The sequence below is a fragment of the Erinaceus europaeus genome, chromosome 11 (genome assembly GCF_950295315.1).
Source record: "Erinaceus europaeus chromosome 11, mEriEur2.1, whole genome shotgun sequence".
In the NCBI taxonomy this organism is placed as follows: domain Eukaryota; kingdom Metazoa; phylum Chordata; class Mammalia; order Eulipotyphla; family Erinaceidae; genus Erinaceus; species Erinaceus europaeus.
In genome coordinates, this window is record NC_080172.1 from 58,093,369 (window position 1) to 58,116,684 (window position 23,316).

Here is a 23,316-nt window from a genome sequence, read left to right on the forward strand (position 1 = left end):
GAGGGCCAGGTTTGAACCAGGGTCAGGCACATGGCAAAGCAGGTGCACTATCCAGATGAGCCATTTTTGTTGGTCTTTATCTTTTTTTTTTTTTTAGTTTGCCTCCAGGATTATCGTTGGGGCTCGGTCCCTGCACTATGAATCCACTACTCCTGTGGCCATTTTTTCAATTTTTTGGATAGGATAGAGAGAAATTGAGAGGGGAGGGGACTATATATAGAGAGTGAGAGAAACATCTGCAGACCTGCTTCACTGCTTGCTAGGGAGCCGGGGGCTCTAACTGGTATTCTTGCGTGGGTCCTTGTGCTTCGTACTATGTGTGCTTAACACGGTGCACCACCACTTGGCCCCCTTCCCCACTCCTTTTCCCTTTCTCCTAATGTCTATGTTCTTAAGCAGCTAACAATGTAGTAGAATTTTAAGTGTGACCACACATAGAAGACAGAGTGCAATACAATCTAAGAGTTTTGAACAAGAATGACAGGTATACAAAGTATAGTTAAGTTAGAGATGTCCAGGGAAGGTGACAACAAAAATATTAGGGGCCAAGAGGTGGCACATGTAGTTGAGTGCATACATTACCACACACAAAGACTCAGGTTCAAGCCGTAGTCCCCACCTGCAGGGGGGAAGCTTCATGAGTGGTGAATCAGGGCTGCTGATATCTCTCTCCCTTCCTATGCTCCCCTCTCAATTTTTGTCTATCCTATCAAATTAAAAAAATTAAAATAAACAAAATAAAAATTGAAAATGACAGCCTCAGAGTAAACAAGAGAGAATATATATATAAATAACTCTTACAACTCAGTAAGACAAATTTTCCAGTTTGGTGGGAACTGGGCAGGAACGAGTCATGTGTGTGGCAAAACAGGCCTCCTGGGTGAACTGCCCTGTCTGCCCCACAATCCAGCTTTCTTAAGTGGGAAAATAACTGAAGAGATGTTTACTAAGTATCTAAATACATGCACATGGGTAATAGCATGGCTACTCACAATCACTAGTCACTTGGGAAGTGCAAAGTAAAAAACACACTGAGCTTTAACTTGAGGCCCACTAGAATAACTGAAACAGATCACTGTGCAACTTGAAAAAAAAAAAAAAAAACGAGATTAGGGCTGGGGAGATAGCATAATGGTTATGTAAAAGACTTGCTCTGAGGTTCCACATTCAATCCCCAGCACCACAATCCAGAGCTGAGCAGTGCTCTGGTATCTTAAAAAAAAAGAAATGAGATTGTATCATTTCGGACATAGTGGATGGAACTGAAGGTGGTTATGCTAACTGCAATAAGAGGTAAAAGTAGTACTTATTGACTTTACTCACATATGAAATATAGTTAAAGCAAATAAATTTGCAAACAAAACTAACTAAATTGTCTCTCAAACTGTGTGAGAATTTTGGTGGTGGGTATAGGGCTTAAGAATTTATAATTTTGGTGGTAGGTTCAGACACACACACACTCACACACACACATGCACACACAAAGCTATATCCTTAAATCTCACTTGGTAAATCAATGTTAAGTCATTAGTAGTAAACATTATTTAAAAATAGAAAAGAGAGGGCTGGGAGATAGGTGGTGGTTGTGTAAAGACTTTCATCCACGAGCTTGAGGTTCAATCCCATAAACACCACCATAAGCCAGGACTGATCAGTGATCTGGTGTATGTTTCTCCTGATTAGCTATGAATCTTATCTAATCTATCTATCATAGAATAAAATAGAGAAGTTTGTCTTAGAAAAATCAATCAGAAGTTTATCAGCAGAAGAGGGGGGAGAGGAGAACAGGGCATTATTGTTTCATGCTTACAGGGTCTGTTTGGGGTGATGAAAACATTTTGGAAATAGCACCGAGAGTCACATAACACTTATTTAGTAATTATTAGTGTCATTGGGCCATACAGTTTGTCAAAACAGTAAACTTGCTATCTGATCACTAATCTTTCATTTGTGGCGGATCAGTCAAAAGGTGCAGTCTCTCACCATCTGAGCCCATCCTTCAGTTTCATTGGAACAACTGACCCAATATAGCCCAGGCATAAAGTATGTAACGTGGTTTGTCATGTGTATATTGTGCTACATTTACCATAATAACATTAACACATATCATTTTGTTCTGTGAGGTGAGAACATCTAACAGCTACTCCTGCAACTTCCAAAAATATAAGTCAACTCTAGTAATCATGCTATACATTACATTCCCCAAACTTACCCTAGTTTGTGCTAACACCACTCCAGCTCCCCCCAACCACAGAGAGCCACTGTGCTTCTATGACGAACCCAGTTTCTTAACATGAATGCTATTTGTATGCCAACAGTCTTCTGTAATCTAATAGTGACAGGAACTTCAGATATCTGACAGAAAGGTCCGTTTTATCCGATTACATCATTATTCAGAGATCCCTTTTTTAAAATTAGGCTTTAGTTGCATCTAAATAGTAAGTCCACAATTTCGATGCACTCAGAATGCAAATTTCCTTGTTTAAAAATTTCTGTTCAAGTTGACATCCACCATACCTGGAAGAACTAGATTCCAAGGAGGAAAAGTGGCTGTGATTTCATACTTTATTTATATTCAATTATAGTTTAAAATATCATGTATCTTCACAGTATCTTTAAACTACTGTTTTGTCCAACTGACTTTCCCATTTAAGCTCCTTAGACCTAGTTTTGCCCAAAAGTTACTTAAGCAGGGACCGGTCAGATTTTAATGACAAGGAGATCCAATTTTATATTTGAAATTCTTTTTTATTTTAATTGGGGCATTGATGATTTATAGTAAATAGTTGTTGAAAGATCTATAAACGTTCTCAATTTTTTGCAAAACACTCTCACCCCCAGCCTAAGTCTTCCTCCACCATCATGCACCAGGGTGCTTGAAGATCTTTATATGTTGGACATAGGTCTTAAGAGAAAATAGGCAGAGGGCCGGGTGGTGGTTGAATCACATTATAATATGTTAAGAGCCTATGTCCAAGTCCTTGGCCCCCACCTGCAGGGGGGAAGCTTCCTGATAGGTGAAGCAGAGGTATATTTTCTCTCTCTCCTTATCTCTTCTTCCCCCAATGTGTCTCTATTCACTAAATAAGTATTAAAAAAACAACAGTAATACTGTAATATTGTCATATAGGTCTAGTTTGTTACCTTAAAATCAAATGGAGTATAAGTTATCCTTTAGCGTCAATGAGATAGCATAGTGGTTATGCAAAACTTTCATGCTTGAGGCTCTGAGGTCCCAGGTTCAGTCTCCAGCACCACCAAAAGCCAGAGTTGAGCAATGCTCTGGTTGAAAAAAAAAAGTTAAACAAAAATAACCATATATATTTTTTAATTTAAAGAAATTGTCCTTTAAGCAAGATTCATATACTATCAAGGAATGTGAAGACTAGTTGAATCAACAGAAATATTATCTGAATGTAGAGACTTTAAGTACCAGCCACTGTAAAAGCCCAAGTTGTTTGGTAAACATAAGGACAACTGTGTTGTGACCGGCAGGTACAAACGAAGGACAAACATTTCTCACTTAAAGAACATCTTTATTTGATCTTTAATACACAATATTACTTTTGATTTGTAAAAATTACATATGGAGTACATGACTGGAAATCAGTTCAGGAATGGCCAATGGGTACCAATTTAGGCTGTCCTTACCCCACTTACTAGTTTAGCAAACAATTCAATTTGAGATCAGTGAGACTGAAGAAAGGCATTTCGACTTCTAAATCCAGTAGTCAATTTGGGGGATTCTTTTAGTTAAGTTGACAAAAATTGATTTCTGAATTAAAAAAAAAATTAAGAAAGAGCTGAGCTTTCTCTCCATGAAGTTTTCGGATGTACAATGTGCAACAGAATTCTGTAGCATACATACACTTGGCTACAGGGTACCTGCAAAGGTATGAAGTCTTCTGCATAATTAACAGGTGGGATCATGTCTGTGGACTCAAAGGACAGTGAGCTAAGATACTTGAGTTGAAACAATTTGCTTATTCTGACAGACCCAGGAAGGCAGCACATTTACATGTGATCGCTCTATCCACAGAGGCTTCTCCTCTTCTCTAACTCCTCCGAATGATGGAATACTCTAGAAACTTAAGGGAAACATTCTCTCTTGGGGTTGGTGCACTGCAGTGTGTATACCAAGAAGAAAGTGTTGCATACTTCTCATGCATAATGTCATGAGTTCTTCTGGGCTCAAACCAAGTTTGAAATGGATTGGTTGTTAGTGCCAGCAGAAGACTGGGATGAGGAATGCTTTAATTTTAAACATGTATACTGGCATTCTGAAATAAAGCTGTTGGTTTATAAAGGGTATAAGGCAGGTTATGCAAAAAGAGGGAAGGGAACTCTGGTTCTGGATATGTCTTTTCTTTGCATTCCTCAAATAGGGCTGTTTATAAGTAAGAGGGATATGGGCTGTTTATAAATAAGAGGCCCAACACCCCTCTGAAGTCTAAAAAAGAAACAGTGACTGTGAAATAGCAAGTGAGGCACAAAACCCATTTTCTGTTGCTTAATGTTTCTAAAAGGTAAGTTTTTGTGGTACAAAAGTCAGAAATTCTATCACATTTTTGCCTTTGAATTCTAAGAGCATTCAAGTTGAAGAGTTTTTATAGTTCAAGCAATTCAGAATCTTAGTCCAAGTCAACAAACAGGCAGGGTTTAAATAAACTATATTTTGACACTACAAAGACCCTTCTCTTCACATGGGGACTATGGAGTTGTGTCATTAAATCACAAAGCAAAGATACCGGTTGAGAGCATATCGCTAGAAAAACTCGTATTTTTATGATAGGTCTATCATCCTGAAACCTGAATAGGACTCCAGAAGTACATACCTATCTTCAAGACAACCAAATATATAGCTTTAAGTTACACAGATTTAAACAGTCAAACATACACACATCTTTTTGCCTTAAAAATGAATCATACAGCTCAAAACAGAAATGATACAGGTCAAAAGATTACAGGGTAGTAAACAAATTAAACTTGGGGTTAAGAGTTAACAACTATGATCCATGAGCCAAATCCTGCCTTTCATAAAACTGACTGCAACAGGGTTCACCCTTTCATTTACATGCTGACTAAACCTGTTTTTAGTCCCCCTGTCCCACCCCCACCCCCAAGGCAGAACTGAATTGTAGAGAGTAGAATATATTGTTCTCATAATGTAAAATATTTATTTTCTCATCCTTACAGAAAAGCTTGTCAGCCCATTACAGATTAAAAAGAACATTTCTATCATGGTCTGAGTGAGCTGTAGTAACAGAAGATCATCTTCACCAATGTTCTTGAAACAAAAAGTGCACTGAAATATCTCCAGATTGTATCTGATTTCTCAAATATTCTACTTAGAAACGATACAGCTAAAACCCAATTAAAAAACACACACAGATAGTATTAAAAATTTCTCTGGTATAAGAGTATTTATGTAGATACCTATGTAAAGAATGGATGAGATAAAAACGAGACAATTTGAGGGTAAGGCAACTTAAGAGACAAGTAAGAACTCAAAATATCGTTACTAGGAACCATTATTTGGAACTTAGAAATATTTTAGTATCTTTTTCTTTACACTTAACAGGAGGATACCATTAGTAGGACCCACAGCAGATCAAATACAATTTACAACTGTATTTTTTTTCTCATGAATTATGTGAACATTTTTGAATATAAAATAATCAGCACTTCTATAAAACATTAATTTCTAATTAGTAATTAAGGTGATATAGCAAAATAAGGATGTTTTTATTTCTAGAGTAAATATCTTAGTCAAAGTTGCATCATATATCAAGTTATTTCTTTGATATTTTCCAAGAGACTTTAGTTATTAACTATACCTGTTAGTATTATATAGTAATACACTGTTTAAAATATATTATAAACCATTTCTTTTCCTCTTAATTTAAATGAAATATAAAATAAGGATTCTGTTGAACGACTCATACGGCAAAACATTTAAAATGGTGTGAACTACTCTTAAACATACAATGCCACTGGAATCACAAAATGTTCTGATGCTTTAAACTGCCTAGCACAATGCTTGGATGACTAGGTACTGCTTGTTCACTCATTCTCTCATCCACTCAAAGAGATCCAGACATAAGGAAAAGTTGCATAATGAGAATGGCAAGCACAATCTTTCAACAAACTTGCAGTTTTGACAACAACTTTGGCAATGGAGAATGGAAATGAGAAGTTGATGATCAAAATTTCAAACTGTTTGATTAAAATCAACCAAGGGAAGTCCTAGATTGCCCTAGACAACATCATAGAGAATCAGAGTCAATATTCCACAACAGGAATACATTACCTTCAAGACCCTATTTTACTTCTTTTACATATAAAATATAAACATTTACCCGAAGGTAACAATAAATTGGTCTCAAAGACATAAAATAGTACATACATGCAACACATCAGACACTAAGAATTCTCTGTTTGGGGTCTTATTTTTTTCTGTACCAGGCCTTCATTTTGGCTAGGATGCCCCTTCCTTGGTTTTAACAACTATGTGTGTGTGTATGAATGTATATGTATATATGTGTATATATATATATATATATATATATGTGTGTGTGTGTGTATATACACACATAAATACACATACACACAATAGTTGAATTAAAAAAATAAAAATCTGGTTTTAACCAGATTCTAAAAATTTAAAAGAGCTGAAAGTAAAGGGAGTGTTCACATATTTACTTTTTTTCTTTTAGGTACCAGATGATGTATCTAGTCTGCACATTTTGTGCCAAACACATAGAGTGAGGTGTCAACTTTTTGAGAACTTGGAAATTAGCATTTTCTAGGCTCTTTGAAAAATTTCTTACAAATATAATGAGCAGTTAACCTGAGTGATAAGATCCACAAATGCAAGAACTGTAAAAGACAGAAGAAAGAAAAGAATTCCCAGGGAAACTGAACAGAATGTGGGTAAAGAACTGATTTTGGAGAAAATAATTTTAAGATAACAAAAATAAAACATGACACCAGTAAGTAATTTGTAGCTGATTTTAATTCAGTTGCCTTTGGTATTAAGAGAAGAGAAATGTGGAAGCATTGCTATAAGTTCTAATCTTACCATCACCACAAAAAAGGTTGGAGGGATATGAAGACAATCCGTTCACTGCCTCTCTCTAATGTTTTGCTTGCATCAGAACTGGCACTGTGTGTACTCTTCTCTGCCTTCTCTTAAGCTTCAATCATCAGACATACAAACAGAGCACTTGGAGTAGGGGTTGGGGGATGCTGTCTTTTCATTCTTGGTGAAGTTCTTAAGAACCCAGAAGGCCCCTTTACTCTGGATTCTTGTAAACAATACAAGGGAGGATTCACTGCCATATACAGAGCTACTGTGAGGCTCTGTCAACTGAAGTCCTTCACTTTTTCTAATGACTCATTAAGAGGGTTTGTGCTATCTTTTTTTTTTTTTTGGTGGGGGAGGCTAATCTTGAGGGGAACCAAATATTTTCCCTTTTTATTCCAAAATTAGTCACTTATCCATCACATTTAAAAATCTTTAATTCTTCAGAAAGTAAAAGGTATTATAATTTCAAAATATGTGCTGAAATTTAACTCTTAGAGACTTAGGTAGTGGAACCAATTCTACATCCTTATTTTCTATGTATACTGAAACATATTGTGATAGTTAATTCTTTATGGATCATTTGCTGATCTGGTAAGGAATATGTGGCTATTTGCAATATAACATATATAACCCCTAGAAAATATTTCATTGTAGTTAACTTATTAAGTCTTTCCCCAATTTAAATCTACTACATGCTAACAGAAGGCTACAAAGCAAAGCTATCAGAATAAGGAAATAAGCCTTCAGAATTTGAAGGTGGGCTTCGTACATAAAAACATTGCTTCATGAACTCTTTAGATTCAGGGTAAACGACAAACTAATTATATTATTCCCAACTTTGTCAGTGGAAGTTGTTTGCAGAAGTGTGAGGAAATGTCTGGCACTGTGACAAAGATTCATGAGAAATTTATCTTACAATATAGTTCTTGATAAAGTTTTTTTCCCCCCAAAATTATGAATAATCATTTACTTTTAAAAAGAAACATCACTGTAAAATATATTGATGGCTGTAAGAGAAAACCTCTTAGATGTATTACAAACTTGGTGTAATAAGTTATATCATACTTTCATCACTAAAAACTATTTTGAAGCTATTCTGGTTCTTTGGATTTCTATAAATGTCCTTGGGAGGAAATAAAAGCCAAATCATATTTTTACATGAAATATTTGTGAAACTTTAGTTTCCAGCCTAGATAAAATATTTAAGGAAACTTCACTGTCTTACCTTTTAATTATTATGGTATAATTTGGTTCATTAAGGTAAATTCAGAGCTACATAACCGTATAGTGATTCTTTTTCTTTCTAAGCCACAAAAAACTGTAAGTTCAGGGACTCTATTAAGTTTATAATAAGGTTAAAGTGGATGGAATTTACTTGGTCAATTTGCTAGTTTGGGAAGAAAAAAAGTACTGTCAGCAAAACCAAGATTTTCTCTTAGAACAGGTTTCAAGGCAACAAACTCTTTGTCATGCTACCAACACTAGACTGAACAACATGCACAAAATTCCAAATCCAGGCTCTTAAGTATTGGTTATGATAAGTAGGTTTCAAAAAATTCCATATAGAGACAAAGACATGAAAAGTATTCTTTGTCAAATCATGCCCCCAGAGGAAATCAAATCAAAACAACAAATTTCAATGAGACAGATTGGGATCTGAAATGGTTGCCAGTCTGATCATCCAATGGAGAAGAGGGGTAGGTACTTCTGCTTCTTTGAGTTTGCTTGCTGCTGATGCAGTTATACTGTCCTTTTGTTCTTGTTTATTTTAGTTTGTTCCATTATTAAAAACAGAGGGGGGAAAGGGATAAACAATGCATAAATATTTTATTTGAAAGCTGCTCCACTTTGGGAGGAAAGATATATAATTGGTTCCAAAGGCCATCTCTAACTCCTGCAAGATGCTCCACATTCTTGGCTTATTCTTAGGAAGTCTAGCCTCCAGACTCCACAACCTAAAGACAACATAGCAACAGTAGGCATAAACTTCTCACGTGACCATATTGTTGAAAATCAAAGCACATCAAGTCTCTCTTACACATACCGGAATATGTTTTGGTCAGGTAGAAAATGGAATCATTTCAAAGTTGAGATATCTACAAGATGAGAAGTTTTTACGGAGAACCCTGCCAAGTTGACTTAAGAGGTCCTGGTTTTCAAAAACCTCCTCTCCAGACTTGCTTCTGCAGTGGTCCATGTAAACAAAACACAGGTGAGAATGGGTCTTTCTGGAACTGCTTTCATCGAACAGCAGGATTTCCTGAAAGTGTGGCGTTGGCTAAATGTAACACGGGCAGAGGGTGAGCCTCTGTATTAAATACCCAGTGGTCTAAAGGTAAAAGATCGTCGCCAGAGAATAGCAGATATAAATATCTGAAAATGAAAGGAGGGAAAAATGAGCTTTAGTTAGAATTCAATAAAGTGATTAAGTGGTCTCAGTTATAACAGCGGAGAAAATAACCCAATTGTGAAAGGCTCTGACTGACAACACATCAGAGAATAAGCCTAGCATTCAAATGTTGTGAAACACAAACTATTTCAAATAGATTCAAAAAAATTAAGATACATGACTACTGAAATAAGACAGTTCAAATATTTCACATATTTGAAGCACATAAAACAGCAACACTGAATAAGCAAATTCTTCTTTATCCTTTTTATTATTATTTTTTTTAATCTGTCTATCAGATTGTACAAGCTCAGTCTTTTCAAGGCCCTGTTTTAGTCACTCCCAAGGAAAACTTTGTTTGAAAAAACTATCATATCTGAAGTGGACAGATTTGAAATAAAATCCAACTGAAGATATTTAGTGGAAATTCTATCCCAAAAGAGGATGCATCAAAATACCCAATTGTATCTGCCCTCCCTCCTCTTTCTTCTCCACATCAAATTTTCTCAAATCTTACATTACGAGGTGCGGGTGGTGGAGACGATATAGATATATTATAGATCCAAATGCAAAAATATTCATGTATTTTTCTAAAAGATAAAATGAAGGTGACAGGCATTTCTGGTATGCTAAAAATTGTTTAGGCTTTGTCCTGTGACCCAAGAGAGTTAGAAAGAACTGTTAGAGGCTGAATTAGAATGATTTTGTCTACAAGATACTTACATTACATAAATATTTGACATTATTTCACATAACAAAAAGTAGATGGCAACAAAGTCTGGTTAATTCAGCAGTAAAATATTGTTGGAGTTCTGAGTTTTAAAAGTTAATGGAAAAAAAATTACTGTTCCTTGTGCCAAGACATTTAATCCTTTTTCTTAAGTCACTGCCTTAATAACACTTGTAATTATCCTTTAATATCTTTTTAAAAGCTAATAACCCAGGCAGCTTTTCTTAAAGGCCTGAGCATCAAGTTTTTGGTATGGTAAATATCAGGGAAGACAGCATTCCAATCACTCCTTAGCTTAGGTGTCTTTCTCCAATCCGTAACTACCCCCTTGCTATAAAGATAAAAGCATTTTCCCCTTTGAATAAAGGCAATTATTAATGAATACAGATGGCCAATCTAATTGCCATGTGAATTTAGAATGAACTGTGTAGTGGTCCAGGAGGTGGCACAGTGGATAAAGCATTGGATTCTCAAGCATGAGGTCCTGAGTTCAATCCCCGGCAACACATGTACCAGAGTGATGTCTGGCTCTTTCTCTCTCCTACTATGTTTCTCATTAATAAATAAATAAATAAAATCTTAAAAAAAATGAATGAACTATGTATATCAAATGGTGTTGCCCACTAAGCACTCTTACATAAGGACAAGTTATTATTTTATCTTCAGAACAAGTATTAAAGCTCTGCTTTTATATAAAGGGGGAAAGTTATTATTTTCTAACAGCGATCTGAGGAAGCATGGGGCTGTTTTCTTCTCCCATAAGACTCCTTTTATAATCTCTAGAGATGGGGCAGCAGGTTTAGATCTAGATCTTGGATCTCCTGCCTCTTCCAATGTTTCTCTTCCCTCTCTTCCAGTCAGGGGATCTTAACTCTGCACTCTTAATAAAGAGGGGATGGATTCCCTAGATTGTCCTAGACACAATGTTTCAGGTACCAGTTATTGGCCTTTCTGGTTCAGATTCATGCACATTCTGGTTAAATTCATGCTTGACCATAACACTTTCTCTCCCACATTTGCGGAGAGAGTTTTCTGGGTTGCTAGGATATTCTGTTTTTTAATTTTCTTCCTCCAGTGTAGTACTGAAAATAAGGCCACAGGCCCCAAATGGAGTCTTAAGTAGTTCCAGCATTCTCATACACAGAATGTTATACTATTCAATCAGAAATTGCAATGATCTGAATTAGTTACATAACACCTCTGACAGACTTCTGCCATTCCTTAAAGGAAATATCTGTGATAGCCAACAGGCTTACTCCCTCCCCTCCCCTCCCCTCCCCTCCCCTTTTTCCTCCTCTCCTTCATTTTTGCCTAGTGCATCTTTCTTGTTCCTGTTTCCTCTGCCCGTGAGTCTTTTTTTTAGTTCAGCTCCTGTTGCTCCTTTCTCTCTGTCACATTAGATGCTGCTGTATTCATGAATTGTTGAATATAGTCAATACAATGTACTCAGCTGAACTTTGTTTTTTAAAATGAGTAGTGAAGATTACTGAGATTTTCTTGGCTTCCAGCTCTTTAGCATGATAAGACATTCCATGCCTTATATCTCCATACAAAAAGGCTAAAGTCAGAAAGTATAGGGATATAGGGAGACATTTCTTCAGGTGTGGGCTTATTCTGACACTCTAATAGGTGTGGAGTAGCATTTCACTGTGGTTTTAATTTGCATTAATGTTGTTGAATCTTTTCAACATGAGCTTATTTGCCATCCTTTATTTTCTTTGGCAAAATGCCTTTTTAGTTCTTTTGCCTAGTTTTATAATTAAGATGCATCTTAATGTTATCTTATTGCTGAGTTCCTAAGAATTCATTCCATAATCTAGATACAAGTTCCTTAGCAGAGACATACATTTTGCAAATATTTTCTCCCAGTCAGTGGCTTGTCTTCTCTAGTACTGCATCTCTCTCTCTTCCTTTCCTCCCCCCCCCTCTGTCATCAGGGCTATTGTTGGGGTTTAGTAACTGCACAACTCCCAATGGACTTTTTAAAATTTAATTTAATTTGATTTGATAAGACAGAAAAAAAAGCCTGAGGGGGGGGGAGAGGGAAGAGGACAGACGGTGAGAGACAAAGAAATAGAAGGAGAGTGGAAGGGAGAGACAGATTAGAGGAGAAATATCACTGCTTCACCACTCAGGAAGCTTCCCATCCCCTGCAGGTTCAGGACCAAGGGCCTATGGGCTTGAACCTGGGTTCTCGCACATGTATGATCTATTGGGTGAGTTACCACCCAATCCACACTCTTTCTAATGTTTTTCATAAAACAAAATAAAATTAAAATGGGGGGGGTAGCATGCAAAAAGACTAATGCTGAAGGCTCAGTAGTCCTGGGTTCAATCCCCTGCACCATAAACTAGAGCTGAACAGTGCTCTAGTAGAGGGAAATAAAAAAGATGTGTGTGTGGGTAGGGGCAGCATAGTAGATTTCATGCCTGAGGTTCTGAGGCTCCAGGTTCAATCCCCAGCACCACCATAATACAGTGCTGAGCAGTACTCTGGTAGTTCTCTTTGTAGCTATCTGCATCTCTTTCTCACTAAAATTAATTTTTTTAAAAAAAAGCAAATGTTTTTAATACTTAAACCAACTTTTCAATTTATTATCTGCTACCCGCAAGACTGTTTTCTGCTAAAAACTGTGTATTTTTAAGATTTAACTTCATCCATGACCCACTGAATTGATGTGTGTGTGTGTGTGTGTGTGTGTGTGTGTGTGTGTGTGTGTGTGTGTGTATGTATGAATTTGGTTTTCAGTAATTTTTGTTGAAATGCTTAACTTCTGCATTGCCTTGTCTTTGAATCTGCTGCATGGGCAGAAGGGGGAAGGGTTGGGAATTTATTGTTCTAAGATACTGATACAAACTTTCACTCCATGTTGATTTAAGTTCTAGGGGCTAAATGTAAAACACTGTCAACTATAATCACTTTTGATTTATCTGTGTCAGTAAAGAAAACAACTAAATTTTCTTTTGTCTGAGCTTATTCTAAGTCATCTAAAATTCAAAATAAAAAAATGTCCTCATTCTAATTTTACTTCTTCTATTAGCAGTATACTAAATGTTTTATTCCTTCTTAGAATATCCTGCTTCTAACATACCTAATGAGTTAATTTTCTAAAATACATTTTCTACCTTGAACTTCTAGAGGTTTTAACCCATGAGAAGCTTTGTGAAGAGTTAGCTCTGGAAGCTCATTTTGATTAAAGTTACAATTCAGATGCTCATGACACAGACCCAGATATTTTACCTCTAAGAATCTAACCAATATATTCACACAAGAAGCAGAGATATATGTAAAATGGCTTTCTCTGCAACACTATTTATGACATAAAAAACCTTAAGCAACCACATATATTTATATAACAACAGGATATGGATTAAACAAATTATAATAAACCCTCAGTTGATATACATGTTATGTGGAAATGCTAGATAAAGAACATGATGACAAGTTTAAGTTTTAGAATAGTATGTATATGTAATCATATCTACAGGGGAAAATAAGTGTTGAAAGGATACACATTATATTTTTTCATATATTTAGAAAACATTTAAAGGGTACACTAAGGATTATCTAATAATGGTTACCTTTGAGAAGTAAGGCTAGTAGGATACAGAGACTTTTCATTTTTTCAGTTCCACATTATTTTGTATAATATGTTTATAATAAACATACATAATATGTTTATGACTTAGAAGTAAGTTATATTTGCAGCAAAGTAAAAGACTCTGGGGTGGGTGGGTAGGGGGAATACAGGTCAAAAAAGGATGACAGAGGACCTAGTGGGGGTTGTATTATTATGTGGAAAATTGAGAAACTTAAAAAAATTTTTTTTTTATTTATTCCCTTTTGTTGCCCTTGTTTCACTGTTGTAGCTATTATTGTTGTTGTTGTTGATGTCATTATTGTTGGATAGGACAGAAAGAAATGGAGACAGGAGGGGAAGACAGAGAGAGGGAGAGAAAGATAGACACCTGCAGACCTGCTTCACCGCCTGTGAAGTGACTCCCCTTTAGGTGGGGAGCCAGGGGCTCGAACCTTACACAGGTCCTTACGTTTTGCGCCACGAGTGCTAAACCTGGTGTGCTACCGCCCAACTCCTGAAAACTGAGAAATGTTATGGAAGTACAAACTATTATATTTATTGTCAAATGTAAAACATTAATGCCCCAATAAAGAAATTTTTAAAAAGTAAGTTATATCTTAAAAAAAACAGAAGTCCTAATTTTTTGAAAAGCTTTATAACACAGAAAAGATATATTTATACGGGTGAATTTTAATATGGGAAATGTTATGCTGTTAATTCTGTACAGTTCAGCAAACATTTGCCGAATATATACTTTAGCCTAAACACAAAGGTCAACACTGAAGACATTTATGTTTCACATAGACTGCAAAGATAAGGGCAGTACTGTGAGTATAACTAAGAATTAATTAATTCTGGAGAGGTGGGGCTCCAGGACATATTGATGAGGCTGTCTGCCCAGGCTTCTGGTGGTGGGATTTGTGTGGCATTGTACCCCTCTTGTCCTATGGTCTAGTCGATCATTATTAAATTTTAAAAAGAATTGCATATTTATTTCTGATAGGGATAGAGAAACTGAGAGAGAAGGGGGAAATAAATGAAAAAATACACACACACACACATATATATAGAAAGAGAGCGCCAGCCAGCCAGCCACCTGCAGCACTGCTTTAACATTTGTGAAGCTACTAGTAGGTGGGGACCATGGGCTTTAACCTGGGTCCATTCACACTATAAATATATGTGCATTTAAACAGGTGTGCCACTGCCTGACCCCTAATTCTGTCTTATTGTTGGGGAAGATTCACAGAAACACTGATGTTTGAAAAAGGATTTTGTTGGGGAAAAAAAAGTAAAAAATTCCATGTAGAAAAGACTGCAAGAGTACAGATATGAGGGAGTCGGGCTGTAGCGCAGAGAGTTAAACGCACGTGGTGCGAAGCACAAGGACTGGCAAAGGATCCCGGTTTGAGCCCCTGGCTTCCCACCTGCAGGGGTGTTGCTTCACAAGCGGTAAAGCAGGTCTGCAGGTGTCTATCTTTCTCTCCCTTCTCTGTCTTCCCCTCCTCTCTCCATTTCTCTCTGTCCTATCTAACAACTATAACATCAATAACAACAACAATGAAAAACAACAAGGGCAACAAAAGGGAAAATAAACTAAAAAAAAAAAAGAGTACAGGTATAAAAATGTATGGTGAACCAAAAGCAAGGGCAAAGTAGTCTAGCAGATGTGATTAAAAAGGTAACATGTAATACAACCTTAACTGTTCACTATAAAGTCAAAGAATACCAACAATGTAAGAACAATTATCTTTTTCTTCCTTTTATCACCAGGGCTTCACTGCTTCAGGCTGACTTTTTAAGACAGAGACAAAAAGACACCACAGCATCAAAGTATTCTCTAGTGCAATTGGAGTTAGGCTAAACCTGGGATGCACACATGGCAAAGTAGGTGTATTACTCAGGTGAACTATTCTGACATGGTATCATTTTCAAAGGAGCAACTAGACTAGAAGGATGGACAAATGGACAGATGGACACACACACACACACACACACACACGTTTTTGTTTTTAATGTGGTGCAGAAGAAAGAACTCAGGGTCTTATGTATGAACAATTCTGCTAAGCCTCCTCCCTGGCCCAATTATTTAATTCCTTATTTTGAAAAACAGGGAGGGAGGTAGGAAGGAAATGGGACAGAGAAAGGAAAATAAGAAAAGGGGACAGAGAAGGAAGGAGAAGGGGGGTTACTTAAAGAGATAATGAAAGTACTGTGCCACTATCCATGGAGTTGCCTTGTTGCTGTCAACGGTGCTCCCATGTGGTATGGGGGACTGAACCCACCATCCCACACAGGGCAGGGTAAACCTTTGACCCACTGAGCCATCTACCAAGCACCTGGATACAAGTGTTTTTGGTGAGCATTTGCACATACAACTGTATCTCCAAAGGACAAAAAATAAGTTAATCAATAGAATTCACAGTGAAACAGATTTCTGACTCAATATAATAACAATTTTTTTTCTAATAAAATCTTTTGAACAATGAAATGGATTTGCCTTACGAGGCTGGCAGCTACCTATCAAATGATGAAATTGGCAAAAGACTTCAAATAATATGGACCACATGTAAATAGACTTTTCAGTTTTGGAAAAGTCTATGTGGGGGGGTGGGAGGAAGGGGCGATAGAGGTATTTGTTGGAATAAACTCTAAATTTTCCTGTAGCTCAAAAAATTTCTTTTGATTCCAGCTATAAGAACAGCAACTGAATTTGAGGCAGGAGAGTACTAGTGCAATGTAATTTGTTACAGCTTTTTTTTCCCCTGACTATAAAAGCAAAAAAAGAAAAGTATTAAAAATCAATTAAACTAAAGCACATTTTTATGTTGCTAGAATACATAATAAAATGTTCATCTATGTTTTCTATGTACATATGTACAACTAACAGCCTACTTGATATTTACAGCATGAAGAGCCTACAGTTGCTACTGGCACCACAATATCCACTGTGGATTTCCTTAAGTTGATCTAATCAATGATTACTGGCTATACAGTAACTCATTAACAGCAACTAGTTACACATTGACTTGTTTCCATAGCTCTGGTCATTTAGGATGCTTGTTCTATTCTCTTACTTTTCCAAGAATTTTGCCATTGTATTACAAATATGAATTTTAAGAGACAGAGAAAAGCCCTAGCACAAGCGACATTTACAAACATACATACCATAGTTTCTGTCCCAGAAATTCTGATGCCATTGAAAGCAGACAAATTGTGGTGATAAATGTGTTTCTAATTTTATAGTCTTTCTTTTCCTTTGAATACTATATTAAGAAGACTATTTTTCCAAATAGCCTGTGATTTATCTTAACTATTTTAATCTATCTCTCTCAGAAAACCCGATTAACACATCTTCAATATGTACACTTAAGTTTATTTTTTAAATATTTACTTATTTGTTTGATATTGGAGAGAAAGAGAGAAATCAAGAAAGAAGAGGGAGATAAGGAGAGAAAGAGAGGACACCTGTAGCACTGTCTGACCGCTCATGAAGCTTTACCCCAATAGGCAGGGGCCAGGAACTTGAACCCAGGCCCCCATACATAGTAACAAGTGTGCTCAACTAGGTGCACCACCACCTGGCCCTCAGCATGTACACTCCCCCCCCAATTTATTGGTTCCTTCAAATAAAGATGTGCCAGAATTGAGCTGATCGTCCATGAAAACTAAATTGGATTTAGGTTAATTGGAGTAGATATTGACATACAGACATAAAACAACACATTCTTCTTACAAAGTCTTTGCTAAAAGTAATTGATTTATGATAATGAATGGTACAACATTGACAGACCTACAAAGAATCCAAATAGAAGAGATTTCATTCATAATTCAAGGATGGCAGCTAAAAACTGCTCCCAATAGTCTTGGTGTTCCATCTGTTCCATCTCTTGTAATGCATTAGGCTCAAGAGGCTTTTGATCAGTGTTATTTCCCTAGAACCAGTGAAAAAAACAACTGGTGGTGGGAGCAAAGCCCTCGTCAAAGAACGTATTTCTCTTGCAAGTGGGGGAATGTGGAAGAATGGTACTATTTAACTGTTCTTATTAAAAAGAAAAAAAAAACTTTTCAAACAAGAAACCATTAACCAATTTCACATAATGGAAAGATATTCAGGACTTTACCTTTCTTTCACAACCCCACCCCTCAACTGAAAGCAGACTGGCTTATATTCATTAGTAATAATATGGTAAAATTTTCAATTTTCCCTCTCAAAATGTTTAGAGATAAGCATTATATAAACTTCATCTTGGAGAAAGCTCTCCTAAGCCTTGTTTTGCTATGCAATCTGGAATGAACCTTCGTCTGCCTTTTACTTGCTCCCTGTACCTTCCCTTTGCTGAGTGTTATTTCCTAAACTCAGTTTTTATGTAGTAAATCCTTCAAAACATTACTGAGACTTTTCATGGTTATAAACTTAGAATTCTAAGTATTCTAAGTCGGAATTAATTTTCCTCATAAGTCTGAAGGGAGACTGGTCCTCTGCTTCTAGTTTTCACTGTTTTTTTTCTGAGAAATCTGAAATGTGATAAGTATTTCTAAGCTACAACTCTATTACTATTTAACACTGAGATACTAAAATGCTGACTGGAAATGGAGGGCTTCATTTACTAGTGGCTTCACTATGGGGATATCAGCATTTTGTTGAAAGAACCTCACGTTAGTGTCTAAAAGTCAGTTTTCTTCCCAGAAAGGAATCTTCTAATCTCCTATTTAAGTTCAGTGATACCTGGTATCCCTAAGCACAGAGCCTACATACACAATTTGATCTCTTTAGACAAGTGTCGGGCTGCGCAGCGGAGAAGAGAGAGAGAGGAGGTCCGGAGCAAGTGGGGTACATAAATCTTTATTATTGGATGTGGGGGGGGGGTGGCTCAGGCCATGTGTAGTTAGCCGACAGTGGCCGTCCCCACTACCTCACCACGGGGCGAGAGCGAGAGCGAGGGGGGGGTGGAGAGAGAGAGAGAGGGAGGGAGGGAGAGAGAGAGAGAGAGAGCGAGCCCAGGGGGGGGAAGTATGAGAGCTTTTATTGGGCAACAACCAGGGATGACATGTGGGAACAGGATTGGTTGAAGGGGGCACTGCTAGGATTTCGTGGGGCGTGGTAAAACCTGGGGGCAGAGACTGCATCAGAATAATTCCTCAGCATCAGACAAGAAATCCCTTCTCAATCTGAGGAGTGGGTGTGGGAGGTCTGAAATTCTAGCTTTCGAGCCAATCTTCTATCTGGTCTTAGATTTTTCCTAAGTATTCATCAACTGCTTTTACATTATTTCTCTCAGTACTTAGCTTTCACTACTGTTTTTAATCTCCTAAAAAACACTGTTGACATTTCTTGTCTACTGCTAGATTTCTTTCTCACTCACTCTTTTTGTCTGTGTCCTTTACATATTCTTGGAGACAGTCATTCTTCATGTAGCTTATTAGCTTAGCCAAGTGTTCATTCTTCCAAGATAAACTGGAATTTCCTCTCATTTATTACATATAGCCATCTTTAAAGGATGAGATATATGTTTTCCTTTTTCTTCAAATCACTTTTTTTTTATGAACTTATCTTTTGAGCTCTAGATTTATATTTGTAAATTCCTCTGGGAACATATAACAAAAGTAATTCATTATTTTTCTGAAAATCTAATTCTTCAAACTTAGTGTCACAATCCTTATAGCTATGCATACTTTGATATTATCTTTGGCTTTTCTTTCTTACCGAATCTCTCTACAGCTAATAAGATAAGAGGTGTGTTGAGTCCACCCTTAGAGCTCTCATCTCATTCTTAATATCCCATTGTCTGCCTTACAGCTACTCCCTTGAATACAAATTTATTCTATTATACCTGTTTTGCCTTCAAGTCTGGCTTAAATGCCCTCAATTTCACAAAGTCTTCCTTCATGTTTTTCAGGACAAATAAACTCACCCTCCTTTGCATTTCAATAACATTTCTCAAGCACTCAATATATTTAACATTTCTTGAAAATTGGGATGTGTTTTATTTCTTCTATTAGAGTAAAAGAGATTTAAAGAAAGGCTCTGGAGAATCTATTTCTAACCTTCCTTGTTATAATTTTTGCTATACTATTAATATATATTTATGATAAATAAATAAATGAACTACAAACTCTTGGAGAAAACAAGCAGTAGGAGGTATAGTACTCTTCCTGGGTGGAAAAAAAATGTATACAGCTATAGAGTATATGCACAGAATAGCATCCATGGCAAGTGTAATGTTAAGCTAGAGCCCAACGTTAGTCAAGAAGAGATTCTCTATTCAATGTTGCCATTGTCAGCCAATTAGCTATAATATCTGACAGTGAAAAGACATGAACTATTGTCCTTTAGTAAATTCACAATAAGTTAACTGTTAAATTGGCTTCTTAGAAAACCAGTTCTGATTCATTGATAATTAACAAACAAAAAAAAAAAATTAAGGGCTCAATCTAATCTTTATTCTTCTATTGCACTTAAAGCATTGGCTTTATATAAATCTATACACATAGTAATCACCATTGAAATATCTTGATTCAACTGCCTTTTTATATTATACCATCATGTTTTATAAAAAGTCATAATAATAGTATTTTTGGACCTTCAGCTACATCACTATTAAAGATATTTATCACTGGGAGTCGGGCGGTAGTGCAGTGGATTAAGCATAGGTGGCACAAAGTGCAAGGACCAGCATAAGGTTCCTGGTTTGAGTCCCCAGCTCCCCACCTGCAGGGGAGTCGCTTCACAAGCGGTGAAGAAGGTCTATAGGTGTCTATCTTTCTCTCCCCCTCTATCTTCCCCTCCTCTCTCTATTTCTCTCTGTCCTATCCAACAACAACAACAATAATTACAATAAAAAGGGCAACAAAAGGGAATAAATATTAAAAATATTTAAAAATTCATTAAAAACAAGATATTTATCACTGGGTACTAGGCCAAACCATCTTAAGTTCTGAGTATTTTTTAAATTCTGAGTATTCCTTAAAAATTGTTTAAGTCTTTTTAAGTTTTTAAGTCTTTTAAGTTCCGAGTATTCTTTAAAAAGAGCAATTCCATATAGTTTACCTAATATTTTAATAATACTTATTAGTAATGAACTATGAAAATTAAGTAATCTTATCATTTGACAATAAGAAAAACATTTTATCTCATTTGCCAAAGTAATAAGAAATATGGTCTTCCAATTTCTAAAGACGAATAATATTATGCAGGATGCTTCCTTGTTTTCCTATAGCTTCCTGGAAGCTCAGTGCTGAGCAATATTCACTTGTGGTCATTTACTTAGACTAGGTTTTGCTCTAATTATGCATTTTCACTTTCATGAATTCAAATGTATGCATGTTTTCCTGAAAGCAAGTACTATAGCAAATATATGTAACAGGTTACCTAGGATACTGTGTTTTCTGTCTGTAATTGTCAGGAAAAAGTTTCAAGGTCAGCTGGTGATATTCTATATACATATTGGAAGGGGGAAAGCAGCATGCCATCCGTTTTTAGTACTACGTATATCTTAGCTAATTAAGAAAGCCAATCTGTAGGAGGTGAGGTAGAAAGGAAAAGGGGGCACTAACTTGGGACCTGCCGGGTGGATCAGCGGGTAGAATACGAACCTTACCATGAGTGAGGTCCTGGCTTCCATCCCTGGAACCACATAGTAATATCAAGACAGAACCCAAGGGACTCCATGTATGGCGGAGTAGTACTTCAGGGTATCTGTCTGGCCCCCACCCCCAATCTCTTGTCCAAGAAAGCTCAATAGTATTATGCATGTGTGAAGTCCTGCCTGAGTTAATTTCCCCTTTAGTATTCAGGATTACTTTCATTTATAGCCTAGAATAACAACTAAAGTAATCTTTCAATCAGTCTCATTGATCACAAAAGTAAAAATATTGAGAGGAAAAGGAGAGCTTGTTAATTGCTCAAGAAATATGATGTGCCTTATTTTCTTGAAATGATACATTTCCTGAAGATTACTCTATATTTTTCTAGATCTTAATATTCAAACAATAGCATCAGATACAGTGATTGCCTAGTAAGTTGTCTTCATTGTTCATTAAGGCCCCCACCCCCATCTTTTTTTCTGGAAGCTTCCTGTTTTCCACTGCCAACTCCAGGGATGTAGATGCTTAAAATGCTTTAAGAATGACATTTTGTGTAATTATTAACATTAATATGTATTTATTATGTACTACAAATAAGCTGAACATTTATATCTATAAAAAAAGAAAGAGCCCCAATGTCAAGCTCAAGCAAAGATTACTAAGACACAGGATCCTGGAACATACCAAAATAAGACTTCCTAGCCTCCTTCCACCCTGAAGTCCCTACTGTCATCTGCTCTATTCCTACTTTATGGTTTCTGTTTATTAAATATTTTGCCCTGCTTTCTATCTTACTGCATTTCAGGCACCAAGCCGCAGATGCTACTATAATGCCATCCTGACTTCCCTGAGCAGAAAACCTCACCAATGCTTCCTGAAACCACCTCTCTATCCAACTAGGGAAAGACAGAAACAGGCTGAGGGTAAGGATCAACCTGCCAACACCCATGTCCAGTGGAGAAGCAATTACAGAAAGTAGAATTCCCACCTTCTGCACCACAAAAAAGAATTTTTGTACATACTCCCAAAGGGGTAAATGATAGGGGAAGTAAACCAAAGGGCTTTGTACCCCCATTTCACCAGGAGTGAAGTACTTGTCACCAGGAATCTTTTTTTTTTTTTTTAAATACCAGCAATGGAAGGGCAGTGAATCTGGAAAACCAAAGGAAGCCAGGCACTGATTCTCTTATCTGAGAAAGAGGAAAAAATGGGCCAGGTGGTGGCACACCTGGTTGAGCACACATGTTACAGTGTGCAAGGATCAAGGTTTGAGCCCCTGGTCCCCATCTGCAGGGGGAAAGCTTTGCAAGTGGTGAAGCAGGTCTGCAGGTATCTCTCTGTCTCTTTCCCTCTTTATTGTCACTTCCCTCTCAATTTCTGGCTGTCTCTATCCAATAAATAAATAAAAAGGAAAAAAAAAAGAAGAGGAAAAAAGACACCAGAAGCAGTAGCAGATGTTATTATCTTATAATTTTGTAAATCAATATTAAATCACTAACAAAAAAATACATTTAAAAAAGGGCATTAAGTGACTGAAAGTGTAATAGCATTTCTGCCCAAGCCCCTGAAATATAAAATAAACAATGAAGTGCAAAAACCCAAATCATATACATAGAGATATTTGAATATTTGAATTAGCTAGGTTTAGAGATAAACCGTATAAGCAAAAGAAATAAGAAATGAAGCCAGAGATGAGAGTGATGAGAAAATGGTATATTTTAAAAATCAAGAAATTACTTTTTTTAAGACCAGAAGAAATCTCAAAAACCACACACACACACACACACACACACACACACACACACACACGGTGGGGGGGGGGAGAATGTGCTAAAAATTGACAATGGGTAAATCTAGGTAATATACATTCACTGTACTCTTCTTATAATGTTGCTATGCTTAAATTTTAAAAAATAAAGAGATCACACATAATCTTGGGTTA

At 36.6% G+C, this 23,316-nt stretch overlaps 1 protein-coding gene across 2 annotated transcripts in view; it reads right to left on the reverse strand.

Moving 5' to 3' along the window:
• Positions 1-3,515: 3,515 nt before the first annotated feature.
• Positions 3,516-23,316, reverse strand: part of MAN1A2 (mannosidase alpha class 1A member 2) — a 154,337-nt gene continuing 134,536 nt past the window's right edge. The window contains exons 13-14 of one of the 2 annotated variants that reach the window (XR_009552576.1): positions 9,132-9,460; positions 3,516-9,042 (exon numbers count right to left, since the gene is read on the reverse strand). Coding sequence is in view for 1 of the 2 variants with exons in the window: in XM_007525496.3 (XP_007525558.1) it covers positions 9,328-9,460 (133 nt within the window). In the remaining variant the exon portion in view is untranslated. Of the gene's footprint in view, positions 9,461-23,316 lie in introns of both variants that reach the window. The other variant, XM_007525496.3, reaches the window with a different exon arrangement.